This window comes from Budorcas taxicolor, chromosome 5, assembly GCF_023091745.1.
Source record: "Budorcas taxicolor isolate Tak-1 chromosome 5, Takin1.1, whole genome shotgun sequence".
Lineage (NCBI taxonomy): Eukaryota > Metazoa > Chordata > Mammalia > Artiodactyla > Bovidae > Budorcas > Budorcas taxicolor.
Genome location: NC_068914.1, coordinates 122,270,447 through 122,284,484, shown reverse-complemented (window position 1 = coordinate 122,284,484; position 14,038 = coordinate 122,270,447). Strand labels below are relative to the sequence as shown.

The window sequence follows — 14,038 nt, the reverse complement described above, 5'->3', positions numbered from 1 at the left end:
CAGATTTTCAGTGAAGTCACCAGTCACGTAACACAAACAAATTATTTACACACTTGCAAGCCCTCTAAGAAACGTGCCCCAAGAAGCATTAACCTTTGTTTTTCTCGTGTGCCATCCTAAAGACTTGCACATTGTTATTTTTCAGATAATCTAACATTTTTAACAGAGAATGTTCTCTACCAAGTGGTAATGCTTTGGTACTATTCATACAGGATTGCTTATCCTAAAGACTTGACATTTCCCCAAGAGGAACTTTAATTCTGCTTTAAGTTTTGATTCTGCTTTTTAAGTTTCATATAAATTAAAATCTGCATCAAATATCAATATGGAGGGAGGTGACACAGGATGCAACATATACAGTCAAGTTACCTCTGCATATTTAGAAATTACTCCTTCAAGATATTCGCACCAGAGAGCTGTCTGTCCTGCTTAATATTCAGTAGTACAGGTTTGAATCACCAGAACCTCGGCAAGACCTTAATATTTCAGTTATTAACAACTACCTCTAGGGGCAAGTCCATGTTTACTGAGTTATTACAAATTTATTATAATGAAGGAAAACAAGTGTAGCCAGCCATCTTAAAAAATGCCCCAACCACTGCTTCTCAAAATAGAAAGACTAAAACTACATACGTTTATCATACAACAAATCCCATCTCTGTCCCCTGAAAATTCCCCTAATTTCATTCATTAGAAGGGGATTTTTAAAAAAGACTTAAAGAGCACTTTACAGCAGCATTCAGCTTTCCTATGAAATACTCAGCATCTTAAATATTATGTACACTTCTTTTTTATCTCTTAGTAAGCTTCACTGGCTTCAGAGTTTGTGGAACTGGAGGAAAAATAACCCATTCAAAACTATTCTACAAATCCATCTTTTGGCAGAATAGCAGGTATCCAAATTAAAAATAGGAGGGTCATTTTGTTGCTTTGTTTTCCAAAATTTAAATCGTTTTTGCTCCCCTTCTACATAAAGCTTAGTCACCACTCCTGAGTGGAGATAGGCAGAGGCTCTGGCCCCTGCTCCTCCGGCTTCTCAGCAGCTGCTTTCTTATTGCTGCAGCAAGGCTTGAATAGATGTGTGTCGATGAGGACTTCCCCAAAACGGCCCTTATAGATAATGCCACAGCATATTTTCTGTCTAAAAGAAAAAAAGGAGAGAGAACAAAATATATCAATAAGGCAGAATAAGAATACAAAAAAAAAAGAACAATCCACCAATCATTATACTGGTTTAATGGTGGCTCAGATGGTTAAGAACCTGCCTGTACTGTGGGAGACTTGGGTTCAATCCATGAGTTGGGAAGATCCTCTGGAGAAGGAACTGGCAACCCACTCCAGTATTCTTGCCCGGAGAACCCCATGGACAGAGGAGCCTGGCAGGCTACAGTCCATGGAGTAGCCAAGAGTTGGACAGGAATGAGCAACTAACATACACGCATACACACCAATCATTATAACTAGTAGAACATTATAACTAGTATAACTAGTTAGAACATTATAACTAGTTATTCTACTATAACTAGTAGAATGAGCCACTAACATACACACATACACACCAAACATTATAACTAGGAGAATATGATCAAAGAAAGGTTCTACATCCACAATCTTATCAAATTTCTAACGAATGGTCTCCTAGAGTGACCTCAATTTGCCAGGTAACGGAAATTACCCAAGCCCCTTAAATCCCACACTGAGTGAGTGAGTGAAGGTCACTCAGTCATGTGTGACTCTTGTGATCCCATGGACTGTGTAGTCCATGGAATTCTCCAGGCCAGAATACTGGAGTGGGTAGCCTTTCCCTTCTCTAGCGGATCTTCCCAACTCAGGGATCAAACCCAGGTCTCCCACACTGCAGGCGGATTCTTTACCAGCTGAGCCACGAGGAAAGCCCAAATCCCACACTGAATCTTAATAAATATTAACGGGGAGAAGGTATTCCTCAGTTTCAGAGGCTGTTCCTAAAGTTATTAACTGTTTCCTCCAAAAGTCACCACATCTTAAAGAAAAACAGCCACCATGAACAGGCTGATACAGCTGGCGGTTTTATTTTAATATTGATCAGACAAAAAATATATACACATATTATCAAATACACATAAAGGCATACAAAAATGACAACACAGCAAATCACTCATGGATCATACACTCTAAGGAAAAAAACGATTTTCGTATGAAATCCCCCTGTATGCTCTTCTCAATCCCACTCCACTCAATCTCATTCTCTCCTTGAAATTTTAGGTTTATCACTCCCCTTTTTCTTTGTATACATGTTTGCATCTCTAAACATATTGCTTGTTATCTCATATATGTAACATATAAAATAAAAAGATACAGAAATGCACATATATGGAATCATACTGTATGCTGCAATTTTTTTCCTCAACAATAACTGAGGTTCAAATATACTATACTATTAGAGCTTTTTTTCATTTTAACTTATGTACGGTATTCCACCACATGAATATACCACAGTTTGCAGACTCTCCTTTTTAAAACTTTTTATTCCACATTAGGGTACAACCAATTAACACTGTTGTGATAGTTTAGGTGAACAGTGAAAGGGCTCTCCACTGTTCTTCTGATGGGACAATTTTTGCTATTGCAAACATGCTGCACATATCAGTGCACATGTCTGAAGGTAATGTTGCTGAAATATAGGAACGGGAACATGTTCGATTTTACCTGAAAATACAAAGTATTTATCAGTGTGGTTGCCTTCTATTCCTATTTTGCTAAAGGTTTTATTTTAAACCTTGAAGTTCAAATTTATCAAATATCTTCAATACACCACTAATACGACAGGCATTTTCCTCTCTCCTTTAGGAACTGTCAAATTATGTTAGTTGGCTTTCTAATGCTTAAAACAATCTCACATCCCTAGAATAAATCTAATATGCTTATGATAAACTGTTTATAACATATCAAAGGTATGTTAGCATCACAGAATGCTTGGCGCCTAGGCCTTGTTTGATCCATAATCTGGAAAGCCAATGCAAGATCAGATTCATTTGTTTCTGGAACATTCAGTAGGACTTGTCTATCTCAGCCTGGGGTTTTTTGTGGGAAGACTTCTGACCTCTGAATCCATTTTCTTTATTATGTGACTCGAAGTCTTGGCACAGTTTTGGTAAACTGTCTTTTTCTACTAATGTATCCACTTCACCTGTATGTTCAAATTTACTGGCATAAAGTTGTTTATAATATCCTTTGTCTTCTAAACCTCTGTTTGTCTAGAGTTGAATATCACTTTCTTATCCAAGAAATAAGAAATAACAAAGGACTATCTCTTTTTCTTGATCTGTAGAAACTTCTTTGATCATCTTTTTCAAGAACCAACTCTTGGCTTTACTGATACTATTCCTTCATATTGGTTTTCTATTCCATTTATTCCTACTTCTATCTTTAGGATTTCCTTGCTTTTATTTTTCTTTATTAATCTGTAAACTGGATATATATCACTTCGTTTATTTTAAATCTTTGTGTTAAAAGAAAGTACTAAAAGCAACTTTTCTTCTATTTACCTCTTCATATCACACATTTTGATTTGTGGTATTTTTCAGTTATTTTTTAGTTATAAGGATGTTCTAACTTACACTTTCTTCTTGACCCAAGGTTTCTCAATTTACAAATATATAGAAGTTTTCTTCATTTTATCTTGCTAGGTATATTTGTAAATTCTTGGTCTTTCTCTTCTTCTCTGGAGGTTTTACATTCTTATTTTTATTCCTCTAGTGGTTATACAGTTCATTAATCAAACTTTAAAGTTATTCAATATTTTTTCTCAACAATACAAAGATATTAGGACATTTTAACTCCCATTACTCCTACTACTTTGATTTGCATGCTATTGTTGTCATGTACGGGCTTCCCAGGTGTGCTAGTGGTGAAGAACCCGGCTGCCAACGCAGCATACCGAAGAGACATAAGTTCAACCCCTGGAGAAGGGCACGGCAACCCACTCCAGTATTCTTGCCTGGGAGAATTATCCCCCAGCTATTATCTCTGGGGCCACTGAAGGTGTTAAATCTATGGTTTTATGGCATCCTTTGTTCATGCTGAGAACTCAGCTTGTGTGTTTGTTGTTCCTCTGAAAATAAAGTCTTTATTTTCTTCACTGACTGTTTTGCCTCCCATGTTCCATAGTTTGCTTATAATGTGTCATATGGGTGAATTTTCCTCACCCATATGATAACTGCTTATTACCTTGCTTTTAACTTGTTAGTCTTCCCAAATCTGTGAACTAGAAAATCCTTAACCACTTTCTCTTTCAATATTCTCTCTTTCCTAGTCTATTATCTCTTTTTTGACTTTGGGGTTTCTCATTCACATGACATCTGGCCTCTGGTTATTCCTTATTAGGGGCTTCCCAGGCTGCTACGGGGTAAAGAATCCACCTGCCAATGCAGGGGCCGCAGGAGTCACAAGTTTGATACCTGTGGTCGAGAAGATCCCCTAGAGGAGGAAATGACAATCCACTCCAATATTTTTGCCAAGGTAATCCCATGGACAGAGAAGCCTGGCAGGCTACAGTCCATGGCGGTCACAAAGAGTCAGACATGACTGAGTGACTGAGCATGCATATATATTCCTCATCAACTTGTCTCCTTGTTAATGCCATTTTTAAAGACATAAAAATATATATATACTTCTAGTCTTTTTACTTTTTTTCAGTGGGAGAGTTGATCACATTGAATACCTAAGTATACTCTATTATAGCAAGTTTAGATTCCTTAACATGGTTTTTATTTTAAATCAATTTTAATAGGAAAAACACACAAAATCCAAACTCTCAGCTCCATTCTTGCCTAATCCACCTCCAACCACACATGCTGCCAGCGGTTTGCCAAATGCCATATAATTGCTAAGGAAGTGGGAAACGGTTGCCTGTAATTAAGAAGGTTTGCTGGTTAGAGAGATATTTTCTGTTGCTTTTACCTTTTCCAGTATGTGAGATCTAAAAAGGAAAACACTGGCGTTCTGTTGGAGCCAGAAGCCATCTCTGTATCTGAGCCATCATCTGACTGGTTACTGTAACAGGGAGACTGAGCTGGAGAGGCACTTGAGGTTGTACTGTGAGCATCAGAATCTGAAGTAAAGAGAAAACAAAAATGATAATTTCATTATATGCCCTCGCAACTAAGCCTCAGCAGAAAACACAGTGAATGAGATAGTCAAAAATGGAAAAAAATTATTTTCTATTCTACTGTATTTGTACTAAAGTGTATCTAAAAGAAAATGAGCTTCTGGTAAGACTAAGAGTAGACATACTTTCCTCTCTTCCATATAAAACAAAACTAAAGACTCCAAAAGTTGGCAACAGCTAGAGGCCTTAACACTCAAGGAAGGATGTGGAGGTTAGCACCCTAGCTTTTATGGGTTTTATTTTTGCCTTATAAATCCCAGTCTTGAAGCTGAAGAAGCCAGTAATTCAGAAAAGCCAGTGGGTACACACAGAGACACACACGCGCACACACACCCCCAACAAAAGTCGGCCCTCTCTAGCCAGAGGACTAAGAAAGGGGCAGTCTAGCAAGACAGGAAATCTTTACAACACAGTAATCACTTTACTGCAGCCAAACAGAAAAAACAGGTCCCTACCCCCACCGACCCTAGCAAAGGCCAACTGGAAAGCCTAGATTTCCATCCTATCAAGAATGTTATGAGGCCTCCCCAACACCTTCACCAGGGTGATGGCAGTGACAGCCTACTAAAGAGTCTGGGCTTTCACCATGGCCCACTAAGAACAGGAGGACCCCAACCACGTGGGAGCCTTAATTCCCATCCCAGCCCCACCCAGCTGCAGTCAGGAGCCACTCCCACTTCAGATATCTATAGAGGTTGGATGGGGAACCTGACTTTAACACCACCTGGCAGTAACAAGGCTGTGCCCCTCTCCCATTTCCCCCTCTGACCAAAAAAAAAAAAAAAGCCAGTTAAAACAGAAGGTTTAAATAAAACTCAGAGTCTCATCACATAATTTTTGAATGTCTAGGTTTCAATTTAAAAAAAAAAATCACATCATATCCAGAACCAGGGAGATCTCAAATTGAATGAAAAGTCAAGTATATATTAATGCCAAGATGACAGAGATGTTATAATTATCTGACAGATTTTAAAGCAGCCATGACAAAAATGCTTCAGTGAGCCTTTACAAACAAGCTTAAAATAAATGGAAACATAAACTCAATAAGCAGGTCTCAGTTAAAAAAAAAAAAGCTATAAAGAATCAAGGAACTAAAATCCAAACTGAAACACAATAAATGACAGGGCAGTGGACAGGCTCTACAGCAGAATGGAGGGGACAGAGTTAACAATCAGTGAATCGGAAGAAAGAACAACAGAAATCAGCCAACCTGTACAACACTAAGAAAACAAATGAAGAGCCTTAAGAGACCTGCGTAACTACGATAAAAAATCTTCATCCATGTGACTGCAGTCCTGAAGGAAGAGGACAAAGAAGGCGCAGGTAAAAAAGTACTCAAATACAGTGGCGGAAAATGTGCCAAACTTGGCAAGAGACAAACCTACAGATTTAAGATGAGCAAACGTCACACAGGATATACCCAAAGAAACCAATGCCAAAGTGAAAGTGTTAGTCACCCAGTCGTGTCTGACTCTTTGTGACCCCATGGACTGCAGCCCACAGGCTCCTCTGTCCATGGGATTTTCCAGGCAAGAATACTGGAATGGGTAACCATTCCCTTCTCCAGGGATCTTCCCAAACCAGGGATCGAACCTGGGTCTCCTGCACTGCAGGGCAGGTTCTTTACCGTCTTTGCCACAAAACACACTATAATTAAACTCCCGAAAACTGAAGAAAAAGAGAAAAATCTTGAAAGCATCCAAAGAAAAATGAAACCTTACCTATAAAGCAAAAACAATAGATTCTAACTTAGTAAGGAATAAAGGCAGTTAATCAGATACAAGCTACACATGATTTAGTATTTTTGCCCTCAGAAGCTATCACATACATTTACAAACCAGAATATAAATCTTTTGGTTAATAGTCACTGAGCTATAAAGCCATCCTACTGCTATTCCCAGCAACAGAAATATCAGACAGGGGCTGAGTCTACTACACACCTCACCTTTATCTGCAGACTTCCCCCCTCCCAGGACAGGTGGATAGAACAATCCTCCAATTTAGAGGACCAATCAAATATTCATGAGGTATCCACTAGACAACAAACCCTGTGTCACATCCTGCATGGGGAGAAACAAGACTGAAGAAAGCTGTTTTGAACAGTGCTCACAAGTGTTTTCTATTAACAAAATTTTACATAAAATAGCATTTAATATTAAGTATCTAAAACAAAGAAAGCACCATTAGTGTTTTTAATATGTTCATTTACTTCCAATCTATGAATAGCTTAAACTCCATGGAAAAAAACAACCAAGCAAAATTCTTAAGAACAGCAGGCTTCACATAAAAAAGAATAAAATAATACCATTTGCAACAACATGGATACAACTAGAGACTATCATACTAAGTGAAATAAGTCAGATAGAGAAAGACAAATACCACATGATGACACTTATACACGGAATCTAAAACATGACACAAATGAGCCTATGAAACAGAAGGAGAATCACGGACATAGAGAAAAGACTTGTGGTTGCCAAGGTGGGGAGGCTGGGGTGGGATGAAGTGGAGGGTGAGCTTAGCAGATGGAAGCCTTTACATATAGAATGGATAAACAACAAGGTCCTATAGCACAGAGAAATATATTCAATATCTTATGATAAACCATAATGGTAAAAGAATATGTTTTTTTAATGTAAAAAAAAAAATAGCAGGCTTTAAAGGAGTAAGGCTATGGGAATACTTAAAAGACTTCCCTAATAATTAACAGCAATAGCAGTGCTATGCTTCTGAAGAAAATGCACTATCCTAGTAAGTGCTTAATATCTATGAACCGTTTGAAATTGCAGTTATATTTGTCCATTTCTAACTATAAAAGTGGCAAATTTTTTATATGGCTTAATCTAATAATACCTGGGACAACAGGATATAATTAACTACACATAGAAATGCAGTTGTCTTCTAGAATGTAAATCTGGAAATTCTTCAAAGAACTGAAATTTTTAAAATCTTAATTAGGTAGGATTTGGAAATGCCATCCCCCACATGGGATAGACAGGGATGATGAGCACAGAATACACCATGCACAGTAAGGGAACTGACCTTACCCTAAAGGAGACACCCAAAGACTTGCTAGGCAGTTTCAATTTTATTCTACAGCAACCAGAATCATGGCAGATTTTAGGAAAAATGACACACACACACAAAAAGGCTAACATTTCTAGAGGAATTTATTTTTCTTTGTTTTGTTTTACAAAAGCCCTTTTTACTTGCTTATCCTCACTTCTCTTGATTAGGAAACTATGGTTTAATGTTAAGCAACACCAGGGTCATATATTTGTTCAAGAACTATAACTCAAATCCCAATCTTCAAGCCTTAGATCCAATGCCTTTCCAATATATCACAAAGCAAAGAACATCCCAAGAAGAGGAATACATGTCAGGTACACGCAAGATGCACAGAAGTAAATATGTAACTAGGGGCAGAGAAACCATTTAGTGGGTGATGTATAAAAATTCAAGTATCTCAAAACTCTTACACTGCACACAGCTGCTAGCAATTCACAATGCACCTAGAAAATCTTGCTTCACTGAGTCTCCAAACCCATTAATTTTCAATCTCCAACCCCTCCACAACATAGCTTTATCACAAAAATCTAAAATTACACTGGACATATTCCCTTAGGTAAGGCAAAAGTTAGGTGTCACCTTCCCTATAATTAAAGATGCTAAGAATATACATACAAACTTTCAATTTCTCTACTCCTCAAATGATAAGAAAATTACTGTTTTCCAAACGTTCACTAAAACATTTTCTGAGAATAAAGGGTAGAGTCAGTTTTTATTTGTCCCTTGGTGATAGCTGGTTAAGAAAGAAACATCTATGATTAAAATACACATGTATTTGATGTTGTCTAAATATTTTACTACCAATGTATTATAAAAGTTTACCCAAAGATTAAATATATATTAATTAAATATATAATTAAATTAAATATATTTTCAAAATAACTATGGACTAGTAGCACCAACAACTTACTAGTAACACCAGCTTAAAGCATGGAGTTAGTAGCAGATCTGGAAAGACTTTGGGGTCCTGGGGCATAAGCTATGCTATCCAAAAGAGCAGGATGATTGCGTAGAAAGGGCACAGGGTTTTGAGATTAGACAAACCCCAGGTTAAGTTCATCTCTACTACTTATTAAGTGACCCCAGATCAAGGTGAAACCACTACCTTGTACTTCCTATCCTAATCTCTAAAACTGATATCACTGGGATAATTGTAAAGTGCTTGGTATATATAGCAAAATGCTCAAGAGATGATAGTTTTCCTTCCTTCCTTTCCTTCTGTCTGATCAGTAAATTTAACTGTCTTTCTCCATTACTCTTAAAACAAACATTGATTGATAATATTTTGTCTAACAAGGCTCTACGGATCTTTTTTTTTAGCGACACCTCATGCCCCATACAACGATGTCCTAACCATTAGACCTCCAGGGAAGTCCCCATATCTTTTTTAATCCTGAAAACTCCAATATAGGTCCACCCACAATTCTGAAAAGGTTCTCAAAACAAACGTTTATCTCTAACCCATTTGGCCACAAAATCTGGCCTGATCTGGGCCATAATCAGGTGGGCAAACATGACTAGTTTATTTACAGTTAGTTTATTCCACCGATATAAATATGTCTACACTTCTCCTGCAGAAACACTATTGTGCTTGACTCAATAGTACTGCCTCAAATCCCCTGGGGGTAATAACATTATATTCAGTGGATTTCCTTTTCAAAATTTAAATTACTAAATACAGAAGTACTACAACAGGTCCCGTGCCCCCAGTGACTTCCCATAAAAGTAGATGAACTTATTATTAATTTATCATTTCTTTCCCATCCTCTGACCCAACACACCAAGCCCCTTTAAACCTAAAAATCTTGAGGCTGCAATATGTGAGTTATGATTTCCAAAATTACTCTCCAGAAAACCTGGATTTTAGTCTTAGGTTGCCCACTAATTATTTACATACCTTTCTGCATGTCTTCAGGCCTCAATCTCCTTAAGGGTAAAAATCAAGTAAACAAACTTGAAACATTAATGTTCTAGAAAAGATGTCAATAAAGAGATGAGAATGGTCCAAGTGTTCTGAGTACAGTTTGAAGAAGTGGCTAATGAAAGTACTTTTAAGACATCAAAATCAAAGATAAAGTTCCAAGATTTCCGAGAAATAAAATATCTCTACCAGTCAACATTGTCTCCCACTCTTTTTTAAAAAAGCAACAAAAGAAAAAATGGTCTACATATGCCATGTGCCACCCGCAGACAAAAACAAAACATCCATTCTTAAATCCTCATGTCTCAATATCCAACTTACTGTGGCGTTTAAATTCCTTCTGCAGTTTACTGATCTGGTTACTTTTTATCCTGTTTCCAGATAGAGTTTTCACTTTCTTTGGTTTCAGTGTGGTCTTTAGACTGGGTCCTGCCCTTGCATCTACCACCTGGAAGAAAATACTGAATATTTAATACCATTTTAAAAATGACACCTCTGTACTCTCTTAGTTCAGATGAGTGCTTATTTGAAGGAGCCCAATTTGAGAACCACAGTTTTCTACTCAGTGTTTAAGAGCTCATGTGCACTTTGAATCATCACATGGTATTAAAAAGTTTATCTAGGGGTTTTTTTTTACTTTGAAGTAGTAACAGCAAGAGTAGCTGGACAAAAAATTTATATAGATTTTATATATGGTGAAAATGAGCCAAGTAGGTTAAGAAAAACCAGACCTTACAACAATTAACATTCCCACTGGATGATGTCTGCAGTTTACAAAACGTTTTCATATACTTTTGATTCTAACTTCACCACAAGGCAGTAAGCAGTAATTTGTTATTCCAATTTTAGGGTACAGAAAACCAAGAGACATTAAACTATGTATTTTGCCTTACTTCACTAAACAAGTAAATAGGCAAAGGTAGGTAAGGAAGGCGCCCAGATTCATGCTTTATGCTCTTTTTACTACACACCCTTAAGCCTGAGGTCAGCCACGTGCAGGCAATGGCATGTTCTCCCACAGCCCGCTAAGCCACTGGTCTAGCCCCATATGGTCTCATTTCTCATGTCTTCATTCACATTTACTATTTGCAGATTTCTATCCTTATGTAATGGACAGAGGAGCCTGGTGGGTTATAGTCCATGGGGTTGCAAAGAGTCAGACACAACTGAAGCGACTTAGCATGCATGTATCCTGATGTTGACATCACCTTCAAAATCACAATTTGGATCTTCCCCACATAAGCTATTCATTAAAGAAAAACTCACAATTTTAGAAGTTAACAGACACACAGAAACCTATTATAATAATGTAACATTGTCACCAAAGAACAGCTTACAAGGCTAGCATAAGAAAAAATGTAAAGAATAAATGCCTGCCTGCTTAAAAACAAGTACCTTATATAAATGTCATAAATCTTCTGAAAGCTAGCATATAGAAAAACAAATAACACTTATCAGTGTTGTTCTGGTCACTGAAAATATTTTCTGAAGAATTCTAGTGACATTATTAAGTGAAATGCAAATCTCAATTTAACACAGAGAATAAAAACAGCTTCTATTTAACTGAGTGATTACTAATTATTCTTAATATATATCATCTCATTCAGTTCTTACAACAGTTTTGTGACATGGCTATTAGCCTCTTTTGCACTTAATAAATAAACGTCACTGTCCAAAGCTCACAAGTAGTAAGTGGTAAAAAAGGAGGGTTTAAATCCAGTTCTGAATGTAAACTCATGTGCTCATTAGTACCAACATGAGTTAGGAAATCGGTGGTCCTAAGAGATGAAAAAAGGATTCATGTCTTATTAACTGGAGGAATTTCTGGGTTGAACCTAAAAATATGTTAAATGTACACTGTGAATCTCCAAAATGGGTAAATTCAATACAATACATGCCAAAATGTTAAATGATTATATCTAAACAGCAACTAGTATTTTTCTTTATTTTTTTCAGACTTTTCTACCCCAGGAACATATTATTTCCTAAATTAAGGGAAAAACTAGTGTTACTTTAAATATAACAGAGGTACAACTGAAAAAGGGGAAAAGATAAACTCACATGATTCCAGTTTTTTTTTGATCCTGCTGGCAATTTCTTCCATCTTTTCACGAGCAGGACACAGGCATTACAGATATCTCCTGAACGAGTCTCATGTAACCTGATAAGAAAACGATCAAACCTTTACTCATCTCCTTTACATAAAAGAATTCATGGTACATTTCTTTTAGAAAAAACACTATTTATAGTTTACAGATGTTATTTCCAATTGTCTGGGGTGATCCAGTTCTACTGTTTCTGTAGAATATTTCAGAAGTCTAATTAACTTATATTTGCTGCAATTTGGTCATTTTAAAATAAAGAATGTTTTTTTAATTAAACAATGGTAACATTTAAGACCTAGAGAAGATCCTGACCACCATGGTTTTAAACAATGATGTCCAATTAATCTTTCTTGAAATGTATAGATACGTAAGCAATAAAACGCTACCCTTTAAGTAAAATAATATGCCATGATATTCTAGTTTCACAACAAACAAAACCAAAGAGGCACTGTATTATTATTTTAATGAATGTATCTGCACAAGGGGAAATAAATGTATAGTTTCCAAGTTATTTTTTAATTGTTTCTGAGGAATTTTTCATTTACTATACATATTTCTATATTACAAATATATACAGAAAAATACTAACAGCATTTATTATATATACAATCGGAAATAAAACATTAAAAGAAAAATGTGACTTCAAATGGCAAGGTTGGTTGGTGGAGACTCTTTGACAACCTTCAAAATAAATACAGTCTAGGATTAACAATAACTAATCAACAGAATGTTCTGATAAGAAATACAGGGGTAAAATTAATTTCTAACATCAAAAATGGCTCAACATTAAGTATCTTGTTTCATCAAAGTATTTTTTGAAACGTAAATTCCATTTTATTAAGCAGAGGTTTACTGTCAAAATAAAAATAAAGAACAAAATTATAAAATAAAACTAATGTACCCTATCAGGTTTCAGGGCAGAACATTAAACCCTGTTAGGATCCTCAGTTAGAAAAACAATACAAAGTACTAGTGGAGGACAATTACTCTGAGAATAAGGGTTATTTTTTTAATCTCTTTATACATCTTGAAGTTAACAATGAAAGGTTCTATTATAACTTTTTTAAAATACATTTTTAATTGGTAGATAATTGCTTTACAATGTTGTTTTGGTTTCTACTGTACAACATGAATCAGCTATCAGTACACATGTATCTCCTCCCTTTTGAGCTTCCCTCTCAACTCCCCCATGATTTAGGGCTTCACAATAAACTTAGTAGTTCCTCATAATCTAGGAAAAAAAAAAAAAGAAGGGTATGCTTTCAGTATTGTTTGGATTTAAGAGCAAGTGCCTTGAAACAACCTAGATTAGAATATGAGTGATTTTAATTTTTATTGCACTGTTCCAATCCCTTTGCTTAGAAATATTTCCTTATACTGTGATCTTTTTCACTCTAAAAATGGTACAAACATCACATGATCTTACCCAAAACAGCTCTGGAAATCCTTTTCATAGCGTTTACTGTCAGTGAATCGAGAACTGGAGGATTTAGCTCTGCAAATACAGCAGCCCTCTATACTTCGGTACATCTTTGGCTTGTGAAAACCAAACATCTTTTCTTCTGGGCAATAGCCTGTAAAGCCAAGGGAATTGACACAGCTTTGTTGAGGGCTATAACAAGAAACCATTAAAAGCAAGCTCTCTGCTCCACCCCTCCCCCTGCAACATGGTATTACATGACCAAGCCAGACAGGAGGGCTCTGGTGAAGACCTCTTGGATCTACCTCAATTCTTGGCACACGAGCATGCCAAGTGTCTAAAACAAACAGGACAGTTCAGATATATAACAAGGC

The 14,038-nt window shown here is 36.5% G+C and overlaps 1 protein-coding gene across 1 annotated transcript; it reads right to left on the bottom strand.

Annotated features, from left to right (window-relative positions):
- Window positions 1-898: 898 nt before the first annotated feature.
- SINHCAF (SIN3-HDAC complex associated factor) lies at window positions 899-13,804 on the bottom strand. The gene is made up of 5 exons (XM_052641006.1): window positions 13,671-13,804; window positions 12,201-12,300; window positions 10,461-10,587; window positions 4,942-5,092; window positions 899-1,141 (listed from the first exon to the last, which is right to left on the bottom strand). The coding sequence occupies exons 1-5, from the start codon at window positions 13,796-13,798 to the stop codon at window positions 982-984; spliced, it is 666 nt and encodes a 221-aa protein (XP_052496966.1). The 5' UTR covers window positions 13,799-13,804; the 3' UTR covers window positions 899-981.
- Between the last annotated feature and the right edge of the window lie 234 nt (window positions 13,805-14,038).

Coding starts and splice junctions, on each gene's coding strand:
- SINHCAF (XM_052641006.1), bottom strand. CDS start 13,798: ATGTTTGGTTTTCACAAGCCAAAGATGTACCGAAGTATAGAGGGCTGC. Junction 12,301..13,670: donor GATTTCCAGAGCTGTTTTGG/GTAAGATCATGT, acceptor TTTTCTTATCAG/GTTACATGAGACTCGTTCAG. Junction 5,093..10,460: donor GAAGGAATTTAAACGCCACA/GTAAGTTGGATA, acceptor TCTTTACTTCAG/ATTCTGATGCTCACAGTACA.